The sequence below is a fragment of the Petaurus breviceps genome, unplaced genomic scaffold (assembly GCF_028583685.1).
Source record: "Petaurus breviceps papuanus isolate PSGF00001 unplaced genomic scaffold, PetGlider_PUasm1.0 90879, whole genome shotgun sequence".
Classification (NCBI taxonomy): Eukaryota; Metazoa; Chordata; class Mammalia; order Diprotodontia; family Petauridae; genus Petaurus; species Petaurus breviceps.
Window position 1 is genome coordinate 9,423,101 of NW_027187368.1, and position 27,441 is coordinate 9,450,541.

The 27,441-nt window shown below is 39.4% G+C and overlaps 1 protein-coding gene across 2 annotated transcripts in view; it reads left to right on the forward strand.

The window, feature by feature from the left end:
- Window positions 1–26,239, forward strand: part of ASTN2 (astrotactin 2) — a 1,158,830-nt gene extending 1,132,591 nt beyond the window's left edge. For both annotated transcript variants that reach the window (XM_069073820.1, XM_069073821.1), the window contains one exon: window positions 25,400–26,239. In XM_069073820.1, the coding sequence (XP_068929921.1) occupies window positions 25,400–25,637 (238 nt within the window). In that variant the 3' untranslated portion in view covers window positions 25,638–26,239. The remainder of the gene's footprint in view (window positions 1–25,399) is intronic.
- Window positions 26,240–27,441: the final 1,202 nt, after the last annotated feature.

Here is a 27,441-nt window from a genome sequence, read left to right on the forward strand (position 1 = left end):
TTTCTTTCTTTCTTTCTTTCTTTCTTTCTTTCTTTCTTTCTTTCTTTTTCTTTCTTTCCTCCCTTCCTCCCTCCCTCCCTCCCTCCTTCCCTTCCTTCCTTCCTTCCTTCCTTCCTTCCTTCCTTCCTTCCTTCCTTCCTTCCTTCTTTCATTCTCTCTTGTGCATATCATAGTGCCTATCACATAAGAGGTGCTTAATAAATGATTGTTGATTAGTTGTTTGCTCAATGTCAGATGTAGGGCAAAGAGAGATATCTAAGATCCAAAGTCTATACTCATAGGATCATAGACCTTAGAGCTAAAAGGGATGTTAGTGGTGATCTAGCCCAATTCCTTCCTTTTTACAAATGAGGAAACTGAGATCCAGAGAAATGAAGCTGTTTGCCTAAGGTAATGTACGTGATAATAGCTAGGATTTGAAGCCAGGTCTTCCTGGGGAACCCCAAAGCCACTCTTTCTGCTTTATCATTTAGCCTCTAAAATTAGACCAAGCTGAGAGTAAGCAGTGTGCTTTGTAGTGGTCAGTAAAGAGCCAACCTGCCTCAAAGAGAAAGCTTTATGTGCTTGTGTCAAAGGTGGTGGGATCCTGAAAGCTCCAAGTGTCCAGTTCCAGCTAGGTCACATAGCTGCTTACATAGTAAGATAATGTCAGACCAAAGACTAGAAACCAGGTATCCTGACTCTCAGTCCAGTTCATGTTCCATGATAACACTCTATCTATGCCTATGTGTAAAAAATAGGGAATAAAGTTGCAAAGACAAAGTAGGAACTAAACACAGAGTGCCTCAAAAGCCAAACTGCAGAGTTAGTACCTGATGAGAAAGGAAGCAGGGAACCAAGTAAGGAAAGAAATTCAAGAAGATTAACTTGGCAACCTACATGATATGGATTGGGGCAAGAGGATGAGACTATTACAGGAGGAGGCTATTACAGAATTAATTACAGAGGAGGCCCCACGTGTGAGGTTATGAAGGCTCATATCAGGGCAATAGCTGTGGGAATAGAGTCAAAAGGATAAATTTCAAAAGTAGAGAATGAATGAGAATATTGTGATGGTGAAGCTATAGGAAATGGAGAGGAAGGAATAAAGGAAAATTCCAAGATATCTAGGCTGGGAAACTGGGAGTATGATTGTGCCTCTGAAGGACACTAGGAGGTTAGGAAGGAAAAAAAGTAGTTGGTTTTAGGGAAAGATATAATAAATACAGTTTTAGATAAGTTGACTATGAGTGGATATATATGGGGCAAAATCCTCCCAAAGTCTAGACCCTTGGAAATACAGGTCTAAAGACAAAGGGTGGTGATGGAGGTTTCATAGTTATCTCCATGGAGGTATAGATAAAGCCATGAAAGTGGATGAGCTCACCATGGACTTATATATGAATTATTTCTGTTTCATTTCAGTGTCAGGCACTGTGCTAATCACTGGAGATATGAAGAAAAGCAAAAACAACTCTCAGAGTTCACAAGGGAAACAACATGTAAACAACTATACACAAACAAGATAGACATGTGATCAGGTGGAGACAATCCATTGATAGAAGGCGCCATGAATTAGGGGGATTGGGAAGAGCTTTCTGTAGAAGATGAGACTTTAGTTGGAAGGAAGGAAGTTAGGAAGTAGAGTTGAAAAGTGAGTATTGCAGGCATGGGACACGGCTGGTGAAAATGCCCAGAGTCAGGAGATGGAACAAAGAGACCAGTTTCACTGGGTAATAGAGTACATGGGGGGGGGGGGGGGGGGGAGGGGGCGGCGGAAACCAAGATGGCAGAGAGAAGCCAGGAAGTTGCTCTCCCCAGTTTCCCTCAGAAACAATGTTAAATCAAGCCTCTAAAAGAATTTTGGAGCAACAGAATCCCCAAAAAGACAGAGAGAAACAATTTTCTAGCCCAAGATATCTTAGAAGGACTTTAGGAAAGTTCTGTCTCACTTGGGTAAAAAAGGGGTGTGCAGCCCAGAGCAGGCAGCATCCAGACAAGCCAGCAGGAGAACGTTAGTCATAGCACATATCAGCAACCTAGGCCTCAGTAGGCTGGTAGCACAGCAGGTCAGCTGTGAGGTATCCAGCACCAGCACAGCAGGCAAACTCCCAACCTTGGAACCCAGGGCCCAACTGGTGTGACCAATCCGGGCCACCTAAACACAGGGGGCAAGTCGTTAGCCCCAAAGGTCCCAATGTAGAAAGTCAGTGACTGGAACTTGTGCCCCCAGTGCAAGAAGCTTGGGTACTCCTGTACCCCAAGAACAGAGCTCAATTTTTTTAAATGAGCAAAAATAAAAAAAAAAAAAAAGCCCTGACCACAGAAAGCTACAATTGCAACAGGGAAGAAAAAAACACAAACTCAGAAAAGTACAACAATGTCAAAATGCCTCAAAGGGGAATATGAATTGGTCTCAGACCCATAAAGTCCTCTTGGAAGGGCTCAAAAAGGATTCTAAAAATCAAGTAAGAGAGGTAAAAGAGAATTTGGGAAAAGAAACAAGTTAATACAAGAGAATTATGGGGGGGGGTAGTCAACAGCTTGGAAAAGGAAGCACAAAAATTGTCTGAAAAAAAAACTCCTTAAAAAATAAAATTGGTCAAATGAAAAAAAATCCACTGAAGAAAATAATTCCTTTAAAAGTAGAATTGGCCAAATGGAAAAGGAGGTACAAAAGCTAACTGAAGAAGATAATTTCTTAAAAATTAAGATTGGACAAATGGGAAGTTAATCACTCTATGAGCATCAAGAATCAGTGAAGCAAAATCAAAAGAATGAAAAAAATAGAAGAAAATATAAAGTACCTTATTGGAAAAACAACTGACTTAGAAAACAGATCCAGAAGAGATAATTTAAGAATTATTGGACTGCTTGAAAGTAATGATCAAAAGAAGTGCCTTGACAGCATCTTTCAAGTAATTATCAAGGAAAACTAACCTGATATCCTAGAAACAGAGGATAAAATAGTCATTGAAAGCTTCCATTAATCGCCTCCTGAAAAGAGATCCCAAAATAAAAGCTCCAAGGAATATTGTAGCCAAATTTCAGGTCAAGAAGAAAATACTATAAGCAGCCAGAAAGAAACAATTCAAATATCAAGGTGACATAGTCAGGATTACACAGAATTTAGTAACTTCTACATTAAAGGATCAGGGGACTTAGAATATGATATTCTGGAAGGCAAAGAAGCTTGGATTACAACCAAGAATCAACTACCCATCAAAATTGAACATAATCTTTTGGGGGAAAAGATGAATATTCAATGAAATGGAGAATTTTCAAATGTTCCTGATGGAAAGAAGCAAAGAGGAAAGGGGAAAACAAACATGGTATTCATAAGGTTAAACTGTTTACATCCCTACACAGGAAGATGATGCTTGTAGCTCTTAAAAACTGAATCTCTATCAGGGCAGTGAGAAGTATACTTAGAGGGTATAGGTATAAGTTGATTTTGATGGGATGACAAGAAAAAATTAAGGGGTAAAAAAAAAAGAATTGTGCTGGGAGAAGAGGAAAGGGGGAGGCAGAATGGGGTAAATTATATCACATGGAGAGCCATGAAAGACCTATCACAATAGAGGGAAAGAAGGGAGGGATGACCATTTTTTTAACCTTACTGTCATTGGATTTGACTCAACAAGGGAATAACATACACACTCATTTGGGTAAAGAAATCTATCTTACCCTATAGGGAAGTAGGAAGGGAAGGGGAAAGAAAAGGGGGCAGGGACTGACAAAAGGTAGGATAGATTGAGGGAGGCAGTGGTCAACAGCAAAACACAGGTGAGGAAGGGCAGGGTGAAAGGAGAAGGGAAGGGGAGGAAGAGAAAGAGGGAGAGAGACACACATAGACTGAAAGTAATTCACAGAATATATCATGGTTCAGCTGAGTAAAACAAAATACAGCAGGGGTAGCAAAAGTAAAAACAGATCTAATTTTAAAAGATAAAGAAAGAAACTACATCTTGCTAAAAGGCATCATAGACAATGAAGTAATATCAATACTAAACATATATGCACTGAGTGGTATAGCATCCAGATTCTTAGAGGAGAATTTAAGTGAGTTACAGGAAGAAACAAACAGCAAACATATGCTAGTGGGGGACCCTAATCTCCCCCTCTCACAGCTAGATAAATCTAGCTACAAAATAAACAACAAAGAAGTTGAGGAAGTGAATAGAATTTTAGAAAAGTTAGATATGATACACCTCTGGAGAGAACTGAATAGGGATAGAAAGGAACACACCATTTTTTGTCAGTGGTATATGACACCTACACAAAAGATCACCATATATTAGGGCATAAAAAAAACTCAAAATCAAATGAAGAAAAGTAAAAATATTAGGGGTGGCTAGGTGGCGCAGTGAATAGAGCACTGGCCCTGGAGTCAGGAGGACTTGAGTTCAAATCCGGCTCAGACACTTAACACAAAAACTAGTTGTGTAACTTTAGGCAAGTCACTTAACCCCAATTGCCCTCTGAAAAGCAAAAAAAAAAAGAAAGGTAGAAATATTAAATTCATCATTTTCAGATCATTATACAATAAAAATTGCATGTAATAAGGGACTATGGAAAGATAGATTAAAAATAGTTGGAAATTAAATAATCTGATCCTAAAGAATGAGTAGGTCAAACAACAAATCATAGAAACAACCAATAATCTCATCAAAGAAAATGGTAATAATGAGACAACATACCAAAATTTGTGGGATTCAGCCAAAGTAATATTTAGGGAAATTTTTATATCTCTAAATGCTTACATGAATAAAATAGAGAAAGAGCAAATCAATAAATTGGGTGTGCAATTTAAAAAGCTAGAAAAAGAAAAAATTTTAAAACCCAATTAAAAACCAAATTAGAAATTCTAAAACTCAAAGGAGAGCTTAATAAAATTGAAAGTAAGAAAACTATTGAACTAATAAATAAAACCAAGACATGATTTTATTTAAAATAAAATAAATAAACTTCTGGTAACTTTGATTTTTAAAAAGTAAGAAAACCAAATTGCCAGTATCAAAAATGAAAAGGGTGAATTTCCCATTAATAAAGAGGAAATTTAAACAATAATTAGAAGCTATTTTGCACAACTGTATGCCAATAAGTGAAATGGACAAAATTTTTTAAATAAATGTAAATTATCCAGGAAGATGGAATAAAATACTTAAATAACCCTATTTTAGAAAAAAAAATTGAACAGGCCATCAGTGAACTCCCTGAGGAAAAAATCTCCAGAGCCAGATTGATTTACAAGTGAATTTCATCAAAGACTTAAAGAACAATTAATTCCAATACTATATATACTATTTGGAAAAATAGATGGAGTCCCACCAAATTGTTTTTATGACACAAATATGGTGCTGATACCTAAACCAGAAAGAGCCAAAACAAAGACAGTTATAGACCAATTTCCCTAATTAATATTGATGACAAATTTTTAAATAAAATATTAGAAAAGAGAATGTAGCAACTTATCACCAGGATAACACACTATGACTAGGTGGGATTTATACCAGGAATACAGGATTGGTTCAATATTAGGAAATCTATCAGCCTAATTGACCATATCAATATCAAAACCAACAGATATGTCATATCTCAATAAATGCAGAAAAAAAACCCTTTGACAAAATACAGCACCTATTGCTATTAAAAACACTAGAGAACATATGAATAAATGGAGCTGTTCTTAAAATAAGTAGTATCTATCTAAAACCATCAGCAAGCATTATCTGTAATGGGGATAAGCTAGAAGCCTTCCCAATAAAAGCAGGGGTGAAACAAGGATGCCCATTGTCACCACTATTATTCCAATATTGCACTAGAAATTTTAGTTTTAGCAATGAGAAGAAAAAGAAATAGAAAGGAGACAAAACTATCACTCTTTGCAACAATATGATGGTATACTTAGAGAATCAACTAAAAAAGTACTTGAAATAATTAATGTTTAGCAAAGTCACAGGATATAAAATAAATCCACATAAATCATGACCATTTCTATATATTACCAAAGCTCAGTAACAAAAGATAGAGAAATTTTATTTAAAATAACTGTAGACAATGGAAAATATTTGGGAGTCTACCTGTCAAGACAACCCCAGGAACTCTATGAATGCAATTATAAATCTCTTTTCACAAAAATCTAAACAATTAGAAAAATATCCATTGCTCATGTGTAGGTCAAGCTAGTATAAAAAAAATGAAAATTCTACCTAAATTAAATTATTTTTTTTCAGGCGGCCAGGTAGCACAGCAAGTAAGAGCACAGGCTCCAGTGTTGGGATGACCTGGAGATCGAATCCCGGGCTTAGACACTTAGCACGCACCCAGAAACACCTGGCCATGTAACCTTGAGCAAGTTACTTAACCCCAATTGCTTAGGAGCGGCCAGGTGGCTCAGCGAGTAAGAGCACCGGCTCCAGTGTCCGGATGACCTGGATCAAATCTGGGCTCAGATACTCAGCACCACACCCAGAAATAACTGGCCGTGTAACCTTGAGCAAGTTACTTAACCCTGATTGCTTTTTTAAAAAAATTATTATTTTTTTCAGTGCCATACAAATCAAACTACCAAAAATATTTTATAGAGCTAGAAAAATGGTAACAAAATTCATCTGGAAGAACAAAAGATCAAGAATATCAAAGGAATTAGTGAAAAAAATGGGAGGGAAGTTGGTTTAGCTATAACAGATCTAAAACTATATTCTAAAGCAGCAATCATCAAAACTATTTGGTACTGGCAAAGAAAAAGAATGGTTGATCAGTGGAATAGATTTGGTATACAAAACACAGTAATCTATTGTTCATTAAGCCCAAAAACTCTGGTTACTGGGATAAGAATTCACTATTTGATGAAAACAGCTGCGAATAGTATGGGAGAAACTGGGCATAAACCAACATCTTATACCATATACCATGATAAGGTCAAAATGGATACATGGTTTAGACACAGAGTTTGATACCATAAACAAATTAGGAGAGCAAGGAATAGTTTACTTATCAGATCTATGAAGAAGGGAAGTATTTATGACCAAAGAAGGGATAGGGAACATTATGAACTACAAGATGTTTAATTTTTATTACATTAAACTGAAAAGATTTTGCACAAACAAAACTAACAACCAAGATTAGAAGGAAAGCAGAAAGATGGGAAACAATCTTTACAGCAAATATTTCTGATAAAGGCCTCATTTCTCAGATATATGCAGTGCTTCTTAAACTATGGGTTTCAACCAACCAACTGAAGTTTAAGAAGCACTAAAGGGGTTATAAGTGAAAAAAATTAAGAAGACCTGTTTAGAGATTCAGATTTATAAGAATACAAGTCATTCCTCAATTGAGAAATGATCAAATGATATGAACAAACAGTTTTCAGATAAAGAAATTAAAACTATCTGTAGTCATATAAAAATGCTCTAAATCACTATTGATTAGAGAAATGCAAATTAAAATAACTGAGGCACCCCTCACACTCATCTAATATGACAGAAAAGAAAAATGGTAAAATGTAGGAGATGTGGGAAAATTGGGATACTAATGCATTGTTAGTGTAGTTTTGAACTTATCCAACCACTCTGGTGGACAATTTGGGACTATGCTGAAAGGGCAAACTGTCCATACCCTTTGAGCCAACAATACCACTACTAGGTCTGTATCCCAAAAAAGATCAATCCCAAAAATATTCATAGCAGCTCATTTTGTAGTGGCCAAGAATTGAGGGGATGCCTGTCAGCTGGGGAATGGCTGAACAAGTTGTGGAATATGAATGTTATCGAATACTACTGTGCTATAAGAAGTGATGAGCAGGTAGATTTCAGAAAAAAAAAAGGAAAGACTTACATGAATTAATGCTGAGTGAAGAGAGCAAAACCAGGAGAACATTATACACAATAACACTGTGTGATGATCAACTATGATTGACTTAGCTATTCTTAGTAATACAATGATCCAAGATAATTGCAAAAGACTCATGATGGAAAATGCTATCCACATCCAGAGAAAGAACTATGGACTCAGACTGCAGATCAAAACATATTATTTGTGTGTGTGTGTGTGTTTTCCCTTTTGTTCTGTTTCTTCTTTCACAACATGACTATGTGGAAGTATGTTTCCATGACTGCACATGTATAACCTATATCTGATTGCTTATTGTCTTTGGGAGGTAGGGAGAAAAAATTGGAACTCAAAATCTTATAAAAATTAATGCTGAATATTATCTTTACATGCAATTGGAAAAAATACTATTTTCAAAAGGACTAGAAAGGTAAAAAGGCAGGTTATGTTCCATTTGATTTTTTAAAAGAGATCATTTTACTGGTGTCTTACCAAAAAGTAGCTCCAGTCTCCCCATTTTTTTTTGTAGGAAGGTTTTATGATTGCCATATTATTTTCCAGCTATCAGGGAGGCACTGGTATAATGGAAGATAAATTGGATTATGAGTCAGGAGACTTAGGTTCCAGACTTGATTTTGTCATTACCTTCCCTGTGACTTTGAGAAAGTTACTTGACCTAACAGATCTATCAATTTCTGACTACCACAGTCCCACAATTCACAAACACATCTGAAAAAAAATTTTTTAGAAAGTATTATCAAGGGTACAGAAGTCATTGACTTTGTGACACAGAGTCATCACTGACTATTCATTAGGTGATTTCTGTGCACAAGACCTTAGGGCAGATTTCAGCACAGCTAGCACACTGTGCCTCCCTAAGAGGATACACATTTACACTTAGAAAACATAGAAACACTCAGAGTAAACAAACCAAGAAAATACAATCTTTGAAGCTGCTCTACCATGCCATACCAAAGACTCAGCTGGTGATCTTACACTCCCTCTTTTGAAAACAGTGGGTTCTGCCACTACAATATGATGGTCCAGACTCTAACAAACATCAGCTCAATGGTTCTGATTCTATATATTGTCTAGAGGAAGCCTTAGATTGTAAAAGAGGCTAATAGCATCCTAGTTAGGGCTATTGACAGCAGCTGCTGACTTCCTGTTCCCACAGTGCAGTGCATCATTGAAGATGAAAGCTGGAAGGAACCTTAGACATCGTTTTCTAGGCCACCTTATACTTGTTCTGGAATCCCAATACAATATAGCCAAGTGATCATCCACCCCAGCTTGAGACCTCCAGTGAGGTAGATGTTAGTGAAAGCTAGTTGACTCATTGATGGGGAACCCTCCTCCTGAGAGAGTTTATTTGAACTCTGGACAACTAACATTGGGCCAAGACAACTTTCTTTACAACTTCCTCTTCACCTCCTGCCCAATAGTTCTAGTTCTGCCCTCTGAGGCCAAGCAGAATGATCCCAATGCCTCTTTCCCATGGTAACCCTTCAAACACTTAAAAACAACAAGCATGCCTCCTACTCCAAGTCTTCTCTTTTCTTGGACAAACATTCTCTTTTGCCAAATTATATAAATGTGAACATCAGTTCTTTCAACAATTCATCATATGGCGTAGACTTCAGTTCTCTCCCATTCCTGGATGGTGATTCAGCTTGTCAAAGGCCTTCCTAAAATGTGGCACCTCCGCTGTTAACTCAGTCTCCTTGACCTAAGTGTCAGTGCAGAGATGAATGGTGCTGCCATATCCCTCATATGTACACGCTACATATCCTACTGTAGTCAAAAACTAAGTTAGATTTTTTTTTATCACTATGTAATTGTTGATCAGATTAAGCTTTATGTTGTTCAGTCGTTTTTCAATCATGTCCAACTCCATGACCCTATTTGGGGTTTTCTTTGCAAAGATACTGGACTGGTTTGTCATTTCCTTCTCTAGCTCATTTCACAGATGAGCAAACTGAAAAAAGGAGGGTTAAGTGACTTGCCCAGGGTCACAGGGCAAGTAAGTATCTGAAGCTAGATTTGAACTCAGGAAGGTTTCTCCTTAACTCTGGGCTTGGTGCTCTATCCACTGCACCACCTACGTGCCCCCATTGAGCTTTATAGTCTAGATTATTTTGTATAAAAAACTACCAACTGACCATAACTTCTTCCATCCTATTCTTGTTCATTTTTTTAATCTGTGTAGGACTTTACATTTAATCCTATTAAAATTTATCTCATTCAGTTTAGCCCATCATTATAGCTTACAAGGAGGTTAGAGGGCCTATTGTCCAACATACTAGCTCCCACTCTTTGTGTCATCTATAATTTAGGTAAGCATGCCATCTGGGCCTTCAGCTAGTCCACTGGCCCCTACCACACTCAACCACAATATGTCCTCCAGGATGTATGCCAAGCTTCCCTGGCTTCCTTATGTGGTGATGCCTTTCTCTGAACTTCAGATTCTTCCCCTGCAAAGGCAGGTACCCTTTCCTAGTCCCTCCTCGTTAATCAAGTTATAAATAGATATAGCATTGGACTTGGAGACAGAAAGACCTAAGTTCAAATCATGCCCTCAAATACTTTCTAGCTTTGTGACCCTGGACAAGTCACTTTATCATTATCTATTTCAGCTTCTTCATCTGCAAAATGTGAAGATCAAGTAAGTTAATATTTGTAAAGTGCTTTGCAAATCTCAGGATGCCATATAAATGTTAGCTCTTATCTATAAAAATAAAGGAGTTGTAATAGTTCACCTCTATTGTTTCTTTAAGTTTAGACTCATTTTGAATTTGGGGTTTTTTTCCTAGTAGTGGAAACAGATTTGTTCCAAGCCATCAACATGGTAAGACCACCAACCAGGTCCTTCTCTCTAACTATAGGCATGTGTTTTTGAGGCCTGTAAGCAGTCCATGTGGGTATGAAACTGACCAAAACTGGTTGGTATGTATGAAGCTTTGCTTCATGCCAAGTTAGGAGATGGCAAGTAAGCTTACCTACCTACCTTGAGAGACAGAGAGGGAGCCAGAAAAGCAGTAGTCACTAGGATACAGTGGACACACCTGTACATGAGTCATGTAGACGCTTTCTATAGGAGAGACATTGGGTGTGACATCAGTCTCAGCCCACTGCTAACTCTTAGCCTTAACCTATATCATTTGCTTCTCCAGGCTCTGTGGTGACTACGATGAGTGAAGATTTTCCCAGGAGTGTCTTATTGGATGGGTTTACTGGGTAGATTTCATTCCCATGGTTCATTAATGTGAAACCTCAAAATGTTTATCGGCTCAGCCTCTCAGCCACAGTAATACATGCTCATAAAACTTAGTGACAAGAGGGAGTCTATTGCCTCCAAGTAATAAATACATCAGGCTGGCGTCCCCCAGAGCCTGGTTTCCATGGAAACCACAGGTTACTGCAAACAGCTGGTACAAGAAGACACACTGACATCCAGATGTCCTAAGCATAAGGTTTACATTAGGAGATATTAAAAACTGAGCTCATAGGTGGCCCCAGACCAGCACTCACTGTGGTCAGGACATCCTTGGCATTGGATACTTTGGTCCCCCTTACTTTTGATTGAAAAGTGACACGAGAGAAGAAACACAGAGAATGATTTTGTGCTGCCTACATAGAAGGATTCATCTTGACCTACCAAAATTTAACATGATTGTGCATTCATTTCTTCTTCAGCTGCCTTGTCAAAGACCATCCAACCCTGCCTTTGACATTCTTTGAAGGAGTTTTCTGATTATAGGCACCAAGGGCAAGAATTTACTTTTGAGAATTTATTAGACACAAGTTCTTGATTATCTCTCTCAAGTTATGGTAGTTTGGGCTCCAGAGAGATTCAATCACTCTCCTTTAATAGAAGACTTCTCAGAAATGCTACAGAAATTCTGATCAGAGAGGGAGGGAGGAATGGAAGCCATACCTAGAAGCACATGTTTCTACATCTAAGAAGTACCAAGGGCAATGTGGATAGATGTAGTTAGAGCCACATGGAAAGCCAGGGAAACTGGGGCATCCTAGAGGAAGTCCATTCTTCTGTGGTCTCTGTGGTGAAGGTTGGGGCCTGCACTTATGAGCTGAGATTAACGAGTAGTCATGAGGCTAAAGAGTTGTTTGTAGTGAGATTGAGTCTCCCACCTTCCTGGCCTGCTTTTTATAGATGAACCACAAGGTATTGACTCAATGCTTTCAACTGATTAAATTTGCCTCAGTTTCTCCAGCTGAGAATGACTAAAAATCACTGATCTACGGACATCACTTCTTGATCAAATGCTTGGGTGTATAAGTATGACACAAAAAAAAGTCATACAAACCATTGTTGTTTGATGGGGTGTTTTTTTTCTCCTTTTCCATTGGTTGCACCAGTTAACAGCAGATATTTTCTTTTTTGTATCAATGTCTAATTTGTAGAATAATGATCTTTCTGGATTCAAGTTCTCTTTATTTCACCTCCCATCCTGCTACTCCCTCCATAAAAATAATAATAATAATAATAATTGGCTGAACCAGGGTTCAGGACCCTAGAAATCATCTAGTAATCAGTTTTTTACTATCATTTAAGCTGTTTGACTCATTTTCCTTAACTGTAAAATGGAGATGATAATAATATTATCTACCTCTTAGGGTCTTGTGAGGACTGAATGAGATCAAATTTGTAAAAGGACTTAGTACAGAACAGGTACTTAATAAGTGCTTCTTGTCTTCCTTTATTTCTTTCTTTTTTGTCATTACTTCCTTTGGCAGTCTGATGAAGCTTATAGGTCCCTTCTCAGAATGTTTGAAAATACACCAAATAAGATATGTCAGACAACAAAGAAAACCCATTATTTTGAAATATGGTTATTTTTTAAGTTAACAGACATCAGATACTAAGCTGACCACCCTCTTCCAAAACAGGAAACCCTTTTCTAGAATCCCTGAGAGATGGTCATTCAGCCTTTGTTCAAAAACTTCCAGTGACAGGGAGATCACTGCTTCACAAGTTAACCACTCTTGGTCAGTCCCACTTCTAAATATTAGTGAAATATGTTTCACATGGGACTGAAATGTCTCCTTACTGATTTTTCCCTCCTGATACTTTTTCTGCCCATTGGAGGAAGAATAGGTCATATTACCCCTTCCATATGTCAGACTTTTAAAGACTTTAAAATGGCTACCCTTTTTTCCCCTTATTTTTTTCTCTTCTTCAAAGATAGTACTATCAATTCCTTCTCTTCTTCATAGGACTTCAAACCCTTTATCATCCTGGGCAACTTTCTCTGAACTCACTCCAGTTCATCAATGTCCCATTTAGACGAGAATGGACAAAATGAAATACAAGACCCTCAGTGGGGTCTTACAATGCAAAAAAAAAGTGTGTGTGTGTGTGTGTGTCTATGTTGGGGAGGGGGGCTAAAGTCCAAAGTAGATCCTAGATGCCATTCTTCTACTAATGTAGCCTCAGACTGCATTCACTTTTGTGGCAGTCACATTGCCCTGTTGAATGACAGTGAACTTGGGGTCAACAAAAACAGAGATATTAAAATCTGATCAAGCAGCCATGGATGTAGTTGAAAGGCAAGCAGGAATGTTTCTTCACAATCTATTTTCTATATTTCCCCATCTGTCCTCGGTAATTTGAACTCTATCTGGTCACTGTTCAATATGCCCTGTCACCCAACCGACCAGACCATCAAGTGAGCAAAGACAAGGCACATAAATTTCCCTGAGAATGACTGTCTGATCCAGTCAGGCCAGTAGAAAGTGGCTGCTTTCCTAAATCTTCCCTTTCCTAGTCCCTCCTTGTTAATCAAGTTATAAATTAATGTTCCTAGTCCCTCCTCCACTCCTTTCTCCCCCCACAGTCAGGGCTAGGTCAGGTCTCTGTTTAGGAAGATTTCATTTCCAGTATTTGAAAAAGTGGTCACTCTGACCTGCCATCTTTCCCCCACCAAGGGAACACTTGGAAATGCCCGGAGTTTGATTTATGGGGCTAAATTGGCAATGTAAGAGCTGTGCGACAATATATTATCCAGCTCACACCAGGCAGACTCATTCTTTCTTTCTCCCCACCTCTCCCTCTTTTCCTCTCTCAGCATGTCGTGCGCAGTATACTATTCAGCTTCTTGTTATTTCTTATTCTATCCTGTCCTCACACTTTCTGGGTTTCTCTCTATGGCCTTTCAAGGAGATAGCTAAGTCATGTTTCTCAGGAAGAGAGGTAAAAGGCAAGATATTAGGTTAGACATCAGGAGATCTCACTCTGCCCATAACTTGCTGTGTGACTTGGGTAACTGACTTCTCTTTCTTGGTCACTGATTTTACCATCCATAAAATAGGGACAATACAAATCTAGAGAGTGAACTACATTAGTTCATATTTAAGATTTCTTCAAGCACTGAAATGTTATGGCTATTTACTACTACTTTATAAGATGAGACACTAGATAACTCTAAGAAGAATTTTTTCATACTCGAGACATCGAGGATTTGGGATGTGCATCCCTAAAGTCTCAGTTATCAACAGCTCTTTTGGGTTCAGAATGAGGGAACACAGTCCCAAAGGGTGGACCAACCTCTTCTTTGCTTGACAGATAGTTATGATGTAGCAGAAACCAATCAATCCCTAAGCATTTGTTAACTACCTCTTCTATAGGAGGCACTGTCCTAGACACTAAAGATACGAAAGCAAGAATGAAACAGTCCCTGCTATCCCAGTGCTTCCATTCTATTAGGGAAATCAACAAATAGATATAAATGTAAATTTGTATATGTAAAATATAAGCATAATAAATACTAGTTAATTATAAGGATGGCACTAAGTATCTGTGAAGATCAGGAAGGCTTCATGCAGAAGGTGATACATGACCTGAGTCTTACAGGACCCTAGGGATTCTAAGAGGCAGAAATGGGGGTGGTGTGTGTGTGTGGGGGGGGAAGAATATACTTCAGCTGATGCAAAAGCCAGGAGATGGAAGATAGAATGCCATTCCATTCAGTGTGATGAACAGCAAGAAGACTACTTTAACTGTTTTTAGAATTTGTAAATGACAGTAAAGTGTAATAAGGATAGGAAAGTAGGTTGGGTACATTTGTGAAGGGCTTTAAATTCAGAGACTTTTACATTTGGTCCTAATGGATAGAGTGACAAATCTAGAGTCAGGAATACTTGTCTTCCCATATTCTCAAACACTTCATAGTTGTGTGACCCTGGGCAAGTCACTTTACCCTGTTCACCTCAATTTCCTCATCTGTAAAATGAGCTGGATAAAGAAATGACAAACCAGTCTAGTATTGGCCAAGTAAACCCCAAATGAGGAAACAAAGCCTTGGACATGACTGAAACAAGTGAACAACAACTGAAGTTATTATTTTTTGGGTTACTAGTTTGTGACGTCACATTTCACTTGCCTCCTATCCTCACACATGAATGTGCCCACTGAGGCTGTAGCAAATTAAGCAGAAGCATATTGCTAGTTTTGTTCATTTCAGTCTTTGTTCTGGTCACATTCATTTTTATTTTCTCTTCTTTGAAAGATCATTCCTCAGCAATGTGCTTTTTAAGCTATTATCATAGCCAAGAAAATTAGGAACACATTATGTCCAAGGCCACTTGAGAGAAGTCTGTATGAACCTAGGGACCTTGATCCCAGTTCTTCTGAAGGTTTACTATAGGACTATAATTACGCAGCTAAGTCAGGACATCCTGAAAGAACTTGACTTTAATCCTTTTCATCTCGACTTTAGTAATACCTAAAAGGCCTATCAGAAAGACTGCTCTGAAATACACCCTCAGGTTTTCACCATCTTCTCACTTCATTCTATGTCTTCTTCACCCCACTCACCCACTAACATCCAAGCTTATGGCTATCCCTGTCCCCTCCCAAGTAGCTTTGTGATGACAACAGATAGATGACAAACTGCCTCTCTGGCATCTTCATTCTCTCATCTGCCACTCTACCCTCTACCCTTTACCATTTTGCTATGAATTTAAGAAGTCAAAGAAAACTATTTCTCATGAGGCCCCTTAAAAGCCTTACCTCATCATCAATCTTGTTGGTGACCATCAGAGCATGCCTGGCTTCAACCAGACAAGGAATTTTCTAGCAGATGGAGAAACCCCAGGATGGAAGGAATAGATCCAGCTAAATGAGTTCAAATACTGACTCCTAGCAGGGGGCAAATGTAACTTATTTGCCTGCGTTGTTTTAATTGAGGGCAGAGACAGCACATGAATCCACTTTTCAGTCTGGCTTTCAATGAAAAGAAGGTGGGAAATATCACTCAAATTGCCTCTGCCTCCTTCCCAGGACTAGTTTTATAGCCAATCAGGTAAAGTAGTGGTCCTCCAGGGCAATGGGATAAAGTCACCAAGCAGGGATCCTTGTCCAAATGCATATCCCCTTCTGCCTGAATTTTCATCATTTGAGATTTCTTCCTTTAAATAATCTCCCATGATAACTCCCATTTCACAAAGTTCTTCATGATATGCCAAATGCTTTCTGCACAGAGTCAGGTAAGTAGCACAACCTAGATCCTTATCCCATTTTACAAAAAAAAATTGAGACTCCACAACTGATCCTCTTGCTTCTCCTAGCTGCAGATCCTGCTCATCCCTTTGAGTGAGGAATTTAAGTGGGACTTTTAAACACTGAGGGAAGAGATCTGAATTCTAGTCCTAGCTCTACTATTGGATAACCTAGGGGAAAGTCATTTTAATGAAGGAGTCAAGCAATCAGGTAGTCAACAAACATTTATTAAGCACTGCTGTGCCAGGCACTGTGCTAAGATCAAAAATGAAACAGCCCATGCCATCGAGGAGCTCACATTCTAAGAGACAGAGGAGAAACAAACAATATACACACATAATAGATATCTTGTAGTTTTTGAGAGGGAATACATCAATAGCTGAAGAAATCAAGAAAGACCTCATATCAAAGACACTTGAACTGAGTTTTGAAGAAAACTAGAGATTCCAAGTGGTGGAGACAAAGAGGGAATACATTCCAGGAATGGGACACAGACAATGCAAAGGCACAGAGATTGGAGACAGAAAGTCATGTATGAAGAATAGTAAGGCCAGGATGACTAGACCATAAGTTGATTGAATGAAGGGGAAGGTAGGAGTAGAGGTTTAATAAAACTGGAAAGGTAAGTTGGAAACAGGTTGTGAAGAGCTTAGAATGGACTAAGAGACAGAAATAGGGAAGTTCTGATGTACTGTGGGTTAGAATGGGGGCAGGGAGGGAGGGAATAATATATCGTATTTTGGAAATATTGAACATGAGATGCTGAAAGGACATCTAATTTGAGATGCCCAATGGGTACTTGGTAACACAAGACTAAAAATCAGGAAAGAGACTAGGACTAGATGAACAGATATGGGAGCTATCTGCCCAGAGATTATAATTGAACTCATGTAAGCTGATGGAGTAATAAACTGAGAGTGTGTAGAGAGAGAACAGAGGAGGCCTAGGACAGAGCCTTGGGCTACACCATAAGCTAGGACCATAATATGGATTATGATCTAGCAAAAGAGATTGAGAATGAGTAGCCAAACAAGGAGCAGGAGAACCAAAAGAGAGTATCATGAAAACCCATGGAGTAGAGAACATCCAGGAAGATCAGTTAGAGAATTTCAAAAGAGGGAGGGGGAGGGAAATTTGTTCTAGATATATTGAGTTTGAGATGTTTTAGGTATGTTCAGCTGGATCATTCCAATAGGCAGTAATGTAGAACTGGAGTTTAGGAGAGAAACCAAGACTAGTTACATGGATCTAAAAGTGATCTACATAGGTGTTAGTTACTGATGAGATCACCAAGTGAAAGAGTACAAAGAGAAAAGAGAGCCCACAGCAGAGTCCCTAAATATACCTGCAGATAGGAGGTGGAATCAGGATCAGGATCCTGCAAAGGAGACCAAGATCAGAAAACCAAGTCAGTAGGATGACAATCAGGAGAGAGTAATTTCATAAAGCCCTAGGGAGGAGAAAGTATCTAGGAAAAAAGGATGGTTACCAATGCTAGATGGTTCAATGAAGTCAAGGAGCAATCATCATCATCAAATCTAAGAATTAATTGGTCATTGGTGATGGAGAGAAATGTTTCAGTTCAGCAATGCAGTGGGAAGTCATTTCAAGAGAGATTAAGAAGCAAATATAGTGGGGTGGGTGGTAGCAAGGAGTGTTAGGGTTTTTGTTTGTTTTTCCCTAAGAGTTTGACTGTAAACGGGAAGGGATATAGTAGATGGTATTTTGAGGGAATGGTAAAATCAAGTGAAGGGTTTGGGGGGGGGTTTGTTTTTTTTTAAGGATAAGAAGAACTGATCCCTTTTGTAAATACAAAAGAAACCAGGGGATAAAGAGAGATTGAAAATAGAGAGAAAAAGAGGGGGTGATCAAAGGAGCAAGGTCCTAGAGCAGAAAAGAGGTGATGGTATCCAGGGTACTAGTAATGGAATTGGTATTTTCTTTTTATAACTATTTGTTTTTATTTTTCAGTATTCACTTCTATAAGATTTTGAGTTCTAAATTTTCTCCCCCACTCTTCCCTCCCCAAGACAATATAGGCTATACATGTACAATCATATTAAACATTTCCACATTAGTCATATGGTAAAGAAGAATTAGAACCAAAGGGAAAAACCATGAGAAAGAAGAGACAAAAAAGAGAAAATAGTATGCTTCAATCTGCATTCAGACTCCATAGTTCTCTGGATGTGGATAGCGTTTTCCATCATGAGTCTTTTGAAATTGTATTAGATCCTTGTATTATTGAGAAGAGTTAAGCCTATCACAGTTGGTCATCGCACAATGTTGCTGTTACTGTGTACAATGTTCTTTGGTTCTGCTCACTTCACTCAGCATCAGTTCATATAAGTCTTTCTAGGTTTTTCTAAAGTCCACCTGTTCATCATTTCTTATGGAATGATAGTATTCAATTACATTCATATATTGCAACTTGTTCAACCATTCCCCAAATGATTGGTATCCCCTCAATTTCCAATTCTTGGCCTCCACAAAAAGAGCTATTGTAAATATTTTTGTACATGTAGGTCTCTTTTCCATTTTTACAATCTCTTTGGGATACAGACTTAGAAGTGGTATTGTTGAGTCAAAGGGTATGCATAGTTTTATAGCACTTGGGGCATAATTCCAAATTGCTCTCCAGAATGGTTGGATCAGTTCTCAACTCTACCTACAATGCATTAATGTTCCCTTATCTTTGCCAACATTTATAATTTTCCTGTTTTGTCATGTTAGCCAATCTGATAGGTGTGATGTGGTATGGGGTTGGTATTTTCAAGGAAAAGGGACACCTCATCAGAGACTGAAGCAAAGGAAGAGAAAATAGTTGATGCTGATGGTATATTAGAGTGAGACATTGGTGAGGGGAAAGGAAACTTATGGTGAACAGCCTCACTTTTTCAGGCAAGTCTTCAGTGAAGTCCTCTTCTAAGAGAAAATAGGAATAAGTTGTATAGATGGATTGAGGAATGAAGAGAATGTTTCAAAAAGATTACAAGTGGAGTCAAGTCAGCAAATATTAGCTAAAAGCCTACTGTATGACAGGTACTGTGCTGAACATTGGGAATAGAAAGAAATATAAAAACTGTTTCTGCTTGTGAGGAGCTCATAATCTAACGCATAGGGGTATAGAGAATCATTCAGTGAAGAGTCAGTACCTTCGCAATATCATTGTGGGACTTCGTCCATTTACATTCAACAATATGCATGGAGAAGTTGGATAGTGTGAGTGATGTGGGATGGAGGTTTGGAGAAAAGATGGGTCTCAAATTTAGAAGACAATATAAAATTAAGCTGGTTGACTGTTGGAGTAATTTTCTGAAGAGAGAGAAGTTAGGTCAGAACAAGGGTGATAGCCTGAGAAAACACGGAGTAGAGTGAGTGGTGGTTGCCTTGAGGATTGAGAAAAGGCTTAGGAGAGATCAGGAAGAAAGGAAAGGTTATGGTCAGGTAGAAAATACCTGAATTGTGTATGCAAGAGGTGAAACATATTAGGGTAATGATAAGATCATGCTCCCAGGAAAAACTCATCACCAGGAAATTCATTGTTCCAGAGACTGTAACTGCTTTGGTACTCACACTTCATCAGTACTCTCTGTAGCCTCTGCAGCTCTGATTAGAGCAAAAAACTTTTCCCCAAGTTTCCCTTTAAAGCGCACTCCTAGCCCCACCACTTCTGATCAGCTGTACTCACTTGATCCAATTCCAACATCATGATGCCCTACTTCCCCCTTCTTGTTTCCTCTCAGCATATTATAGACTCCTCAGGGAGTGCAGGGACTATCTTTTTTTCTTATTTGTATCCCAGCACAGTGCCTGGTACATAATAGGTGCTTAATAAATGTTTATTAAATTGAATTTAGGAATATGTCCAGACCTGTGTGTGGCTAAAGAGAAGTAAAGGTTCAGATCATGGAAATGGAAAAAGGTTAATAAACTGGGAAGCCAGTATTTGAGGGGATAATAATATGTTAAGTGAAGTACACAAGGTATGTGTGGGTACTAAGGTCTCTGAGAGGGCAAAAAAAAAAAGAGAAGAGCCTAGAGGCCAGTTGAGAACTGTGTTGGAGAAAGGGATAAGGATATATTAAGCATGTACTGTCATAAGCACTATGCTAAGTGAGTGGCAAATATTTCCTTTGATCCTCACAACCACCCTGTGAGGTAAATGCTACTATGCCCATTTTTATAATAAAGGAAACTGAAGCAAACAGCAATTAAGTGACTTGCCCAGGGTCATACAGCTAAAAAAGTTTCTAAGGCTGGATTTGAACTCAGGTCTTCTGAGTCTAGACTAAGTGTTCTATCACCAGACCTAGCTGCCTAAAAATCTGTTGGAATCTAGATAGGGTAATATAATCTGGATGGAATGATTCAAAGAATCAATCCATTACTGAGTGATCACATTAGGGGAAGAATCTAAAAGTGGCTGTGAGGAACAGGAAGCCTGCCTACTCCTACACTTCCTCCTGAACATGTGTGTCAGGGCATGAATGAAGGTACACACAGGGCTGGAGAGGGCACACAGGGATGCAGCATCCTCCAGGAAGAGCCAGGTTTCCATAATTACAAGGAAATAGAAAAAGCATGAGAATGGTAGATCTAGTGTGAGAAGCAATTTGTTAACAAAATGGAGGGAGGGGTAGAGAAGATTGGATTTGGACATGAGTGGGCCAAGGCTGATATGGATGAGGAAGCAGAAAGTAGTGACTAGGGAGGGATACTTTGGCCTAATCATCCTGTGACCCTGAATGTCAGGGATTGTAGGTGGAGTCAGAATGTAGTAGACTGATCAAATACAAAGATCCACTTTGCTCCCTGGATGGAAAGGCTACAGCCACAAGCACACTCGAGTCTATGGTAACATGATTGTGGCCATGAGAAAAGGAGAAAGGGCTTTGGTACTCCATTTCACATGTCTTCCTTTCCATGTACCTGGCTTAGCCTTGGTCAGTTCTCCAGTTATTCAGTGAATGATACCTGGACCATCCCACAATAGCATGGCTGTAGAAGATTTGTCAGCCATATTATAGGAAGAAATAGGCTCTTGTTGAGTTCTCTGGCTTCCCAACTATGATGGCATAAGTTGTTGTTGGGTTGTTTAGTAATGCTATTCTTCATGATCCCCGTGGATCACATGAACCGTATCACACCAATAATGTCTATAGAGTTTTCTTGGCAGAGATCCGGCAGTGGTTTGCCATTTCCTTCTCCAGCTCATTTTACAGATGAGGAAACAGAGGTAAGCAGGGTTAAGTGACTTGCCCAGGGTCATACAAGTAAGTGTCTGAGGCTGAATATGAACTTGGGTCTTCCTGACTCCAGATCTAGCACTATATCCATTGAGCCACCTACTTCCCTCTGATGTCACAAGGATGTACATCCAATAAGTTTTTAGGAAGAGTTTTCAGACTGCGGGGAGCTTTCCAGAAAAAAAGGAAGGATAGGAATGTTGGGCTGGAAGGGAGTCAGGCATATCTAGAACAGAGGTAACCTGTCAACAGAAAGTGGTATATTTTCTAGACTTCCAAAAATACTTATTAAACACATGAAGTAATATATAAAAGGCTTCATAGAACTACATCTGGAGTCAGAGGATCTGAGTTCTAAGAATTCCTCAGTTACCATCGATGTGACTTTGACCAAACCATTTAATCTCTCTTGTCATCAGTTTTCTCATCTGTAAAATGGAGCTAATAATCCCTGACCTGCCTAGTTCATAGTTATTTAGGTTCAAATGAAATAAAACATTCAAAAATGCTTTGTAAATGAATTTGTAGAGGACAACAAAAATGTAACCTGGTGTTATGACCTAAAACTAAAAAAGCAAAATAAATCATTTATTAATCCTCTAAAGCTGAGAGCAACTGGGTGGTATAGTATATACAGTAAGATAGAGTACTGGACTTGGAATCAAAAAGACAAGTTCAAATCCTGTCTCAGACTCTTCGTGTCTGTGTGACTATAGGCAAGATGCTTAACCTCTGAGACTCAGTTTCCTCATCAGTAAAATGGATGCAATAACAAAACCTGCCTTACAGCACTATTATGAGGCTGAAATGAGATAATACATGAAAAGCACTTTCTAAAACTGTATAAATGTTAGCTGTCATGTGGTCTAGCAGCTTGGTTTGGAATCAGTTACCTGGGTTCAAATGCTGGCTTTACCTTTTGCTGCCTGTGTTATTTTGTGCTGGTCATTTAACCTCTCTGGGCCTCAATTTCCTCATCTGTAAAATGAGGGGGTTAGATTAAATGACCTCTAAGGTCCCTTTCAGGCCTAAATCTATGATTCTAGAATCCTGTGATCCACATAAGATACAGCAGATGCACTTGTAATGTCACAGCAGGACACGGTCTCTGTCCCTCAATCTTGTCTGCAGTGGGAAGAGTCATTCTGGCCCCAAGTTATTTTGGGAGGGAAAGACTCGGCTTTGACTGAGAGGGAGTCAGGGCCAGCAAGCTTTTCAAATCATCTGAGGCGAAGAGAGAATAACATAAGAGCCAGAGCCGTTCAAAGCCAGGGAGGGAGCTGCACAGACCCCACGAGTGCTTGATGTCAGTCCCTTCACATATCCTCCCCCCTACTTTAATCTGGAGCTCTGGCTTCTCTGAAGCTGGGAGGTTTCTGTCTCAGAATCTCAATCAGTAGTGCTGTGTTGAAGATGTCTGAAAAATAGTAGAGTGCATGGATCTAAGGTTGAAATTCCCTAAAGCTTTCCTAATTAAATAACTCCCTATCCCTTGCTTATCCAGTCTCTCTAGCTCATTCCCTAGTCCCAGAATCCAACAGAATTCCCACCCTCCCTAGTCCACCAGGTATAGTATGAACATTTTGCCAGTGGGAGTAAGTAATGAGGTGAGAATATTGGAACAATACCTAACCCCTGCTTCCCCTCTCTCCCTCCACACCTCTGGCTGCTATAAATAGAAGCTGGGACAAGGCTGGTATAGAGTATAATGCCCCAGGGCTGAGCAACTTCTGCTCCCTTAAGAGTGTCCAGGAAAGGTTAGTGTTTAGGGGAAATGCTGTGTTCAATGACCTAACAAAAACATTCAACTCCATTAGCAAATCTAGGCTCTGGCAACCATGAAGTAAGTGAGTTTGGCTGGGCAGAGAAACCCTTCAACATCCTGAAGTTATTATATGATTAAACAATCGATAAATCTTCATTGAGTGCCGACTTTGAGGTTCCTTACCCAGCCCCTCCCCACCCAAACAGATGGTTAAAGACAAGCCTCTCCCTGCCTCCTTCCTCTGACTTCTTAATTCAGGGCTGAGGGAGCCAGGTGTTGAAGGATACTCAGAAACTCTTCACACACTCTAGATGGCAACCAACAATTTCCTTGCCTTGCTTTTGCTGAATTTAACATTTCATCTTCTACTTCCATACCTTTGTAAAGGCTGTTCCACATTCCTGAAATACATTTTCTTCTTACTTCTACCTCAGCTTTTTACAAAACTTAATTCCAGTGCCGCATATGGATCTTCCTTTTCTCACCAGTTGTTAGTGTTCAGTCACTCCTTAAGTTATTTTGTGTTAATTACATTGTATCTCCCAATAGAACATGAGGGCAGCGACTATTTTCCATTTTGTCTCTATGTTTCTAGTGCTACCATAGTAGTACCTTGCACACAGCAGGTATTTAATAAATGTGTGTGGAATCAGAATAAAATCATGAAAAAAAATGGAAGAAGCAGTGGATTGAAGAGACAAAAGACATAGTTTAAAATCCTGGCTCTGGATCATCTTGGCCAAATTATTATACTCAGGGCCTTGGTTCTTTCCTCTGCCACCAAAGGGTGTTGGGCTACTAAGTTTCTTTTCATCTGTTTTGGCCCATGTTCCATGTTCCAAAGCACCTTCCTTCTCTCATATTCTCTGTTCTTTGAATTTTGGGAGAGCAAACATGGATTTGTTCCCCCAGATCCTGGAAAAGTAGAAGTGGGATTGGAGAACTCTTAGATCATAAAGGAGGCAGACTGAAAACAAATTAAAGGAAGAACTTTTATACAACCGATAGCAAACATATCAAATTCCTTATTCTTAAATGATAATAAAAATCCTTTACCTTGTCATGATAATTTGCAGTTTTCAAAGTACTTTCCCATACATTAGCTTAATTGCAAAAGGGATGTGCATTAGAATGGCAATTAGGGATTGGCATTCTAATCTGCTTCTGCTCTAGGGATGACCTTTGGGCAAGTGACTTTACTGCTCCAGGCTTGGAGTCATAGGAGCCTGGATTTTGAACTCAAAGGGGACTTAGAGACCTATCTCTTCAGCTGCAATAAGGAGGTGTGGCCAGCTGGCATGGTTGGAAATAGCATCCTCAAGGAGCCCAAATCACATGTAAAGAGAAGATGGTTTCCATGGGATGCACCAGAGCTAGGAGGGACCTCAGGTCATCTAGTTCAACCCCCTACCTCACCCCTAAAAATTTTATAGATTAGGAAACTAAATAAGTTCCTTAACCTTTCTGGGCATTAAATTTATATGGGTAACAAGTGGCAGAGCCAGGATTGAAACTATTTCCTCAACTGTAAAATTAGGTGATTAAATTCAGTGATCAGAGTTTCTTCCAGTTCTAATTTCCTGTGATCCACATGAGTATTAGTATTTCCATTTTATAGATGGGAAAATGAAGGACCGTATAGGTGAAGCAACTTGCCTGTGACTATTAAGTGACAAAAATGGGACTTTTGATTTCAGATTGAAAGACAACATGGAGTAGAGGAAAGAATACTAGCTTTGGTATCCAGGGATCTAGGGTCAAATCCCTACTCTGCCACTGATTCATTACCTGTGTGATTTCAAGCAAGTCTTTAAACCTCTATATGTCTCAGTTTCCTCTTCTGTTAAATGAGGGGTTAAACTAAATGAGTACCCCAAATTCCTTCCAATGTGAATAAATCCTGGTGTGTGTAGGAATTCAAGAAGCATGGTGCAGTATCAGTGGCCATTCTCTAAAACTTTTTCCAACTCAAAATCCTATAATCCCATGATTCTGTGCTAACAGACCTTGGAGTTCCTGGTCCTCCAACTGCTCTTTCCTCCTGCCTTTCAGAAAAGCCCACCTGATCCTGAGGAGGCTGGAGAAGGTCAGCAGCCACTGCTCTACCCTCCTGCGCAGCGCCTACATCCAGAGCCGCGTGGACACCATCCCCTACCTCTTCTGCCGAAGTGAAGAGGTACGGCCAGCTGGCATGGTCTGGTATAGCATCCTCAAGGACACCAAAGTCACATGTGAGGAGAAGATGGTCTCCATGGCACGCAATACGTATGGCGAGTCCAAGGGGCGGTGAGAGAGAAGACTGGCCTCAGGCTTTGGATGGCCAAGAGCAGAGACTCTTAGAGTACAAGAGATGGAAGGACACATGAGGAACCTGGATCCTGGGTGGGGTTTGGGACAGGGTGGTGACTTGAAGGAGTCACAAAGGCCAAGTCAGACTTTTTCTCCCATGGACAGTTGAAGGGACCTTAGGTAGCAGCCGGGATCATCCATTATTTTCTTTCTTTCTTTTTTGAGACATTATTTGACTCTGTCAAAGTCTCACCTTTTTAAAACCTTTTCTTATGGACTCCAGAAATCCTGAAATGAGAGCATTCTGATGGGGGCCACATATTACCCTCCCCTCCCTTTCCCCTTGACTTTGACTAGCCTCAGCAATTCTGTGGTCTGCTTTCACCGACTCCTACCCTGCCTCTTCACCCAGGCCTCAGAGCACACAGGACAGCCCCTTTGGCTGTAGCCGTCTCCCCAAAGTAGACCTGACAATTTTCCCAGTGAGGATTTTTTTTAATGCTCTTCCACTTGCACAACTCCTGCCTCTTCCTGCTGCTCACAGACCCACCCCAGCAGAGGTTCTGACAGGCTGTTCTGTGCATTAAAAATTCATATGAAGTCCATATTCCTGCCTATGTGGTATTTCTTGCCAGTAGAATACAATTTGTGACATTCTAGCCTCCCCTGGCCAATGATCTTAGGTGCCTTCCTCCAAGAAACTGAACAACAAAGGAATAGCTACTACCCAAGAAGCTGTCAGAGGCTAAAGGGAGCCCCAAGAGAATGATGGGAAAATCCAAGCCCCTAGATAGTTATACTGCATCTCATAGATGCTTATTCTCTCAACTGTGGTTACATCCTGATCAGAGATCTGACTGAGCTTATGATGATAATGTTAATACCAATAGCTAACACTTACATAATACTTTAAGATTTGCCAACACTTTCAAGCATTGACTCACTTGATTCTCACAATACCCTGGGAGTTAGGTTCAATTATTATCTCCATTTTACAGATGAGGCAGATAGGGTCATATAGGTAGTGCCTGAAGCTGGATTTGAACTCAGGTCCTCCCGAGTCCTAGTCTGGCACTCTATCCATTATGCTTCCTAGCTGATACAGTATGGGGGAAGAACCCTGAAATAAGAGTGAATAAACTTTGTTTCTTGTCCTGACTCTGCCACTGACTTACTGCATGTCCTTGGGCAAATCATGTCCCTTCTCTGCTTCATTTTTCCTCATTTCTGAAATGATGAGGTTGGACAAAAATAACTTAGAAGGTCACTTCGAGATCTACCCTTCTGGATTTTAAGGTCTGGCCCAGCTATAACTGAAATATATACATACATCTGTATATACACACATATAAAATACATATAAAAGTACATATGAAATAAAGGTATTCTGTATTTGCATATATACCATATATGCGTGCGCACACACACACACACAAACACACCACTGTTAGTTACTAAAACCCAAGCTATATTAGCTAACAAACCTCATAAGGAAGAGAGCTTAAATGTAATGCAACACAGGAAAGGTAAATTTGTTATGGAAGATGAAGTCTGGAAATGTCCAGACCATAAGGCATGGTAGGGAAAGGTCAAATTCAGTAGATGTAACTAAACGAGGAACTCCAGAGTACCTGACATAGTTTGAGGATTTGGGAGATCAAGGAGAGAGTTTTAAGAGGATTTGTTGTAGGCAAGGGATATTGACTACTTTTTAACCTTGATAACAATTTTGTTATGGTCCTGGCCTAGTTATCCACTTACTGAAGAATTTTCTTAAAGTGAAGATCAAGATATCTTGATAACTT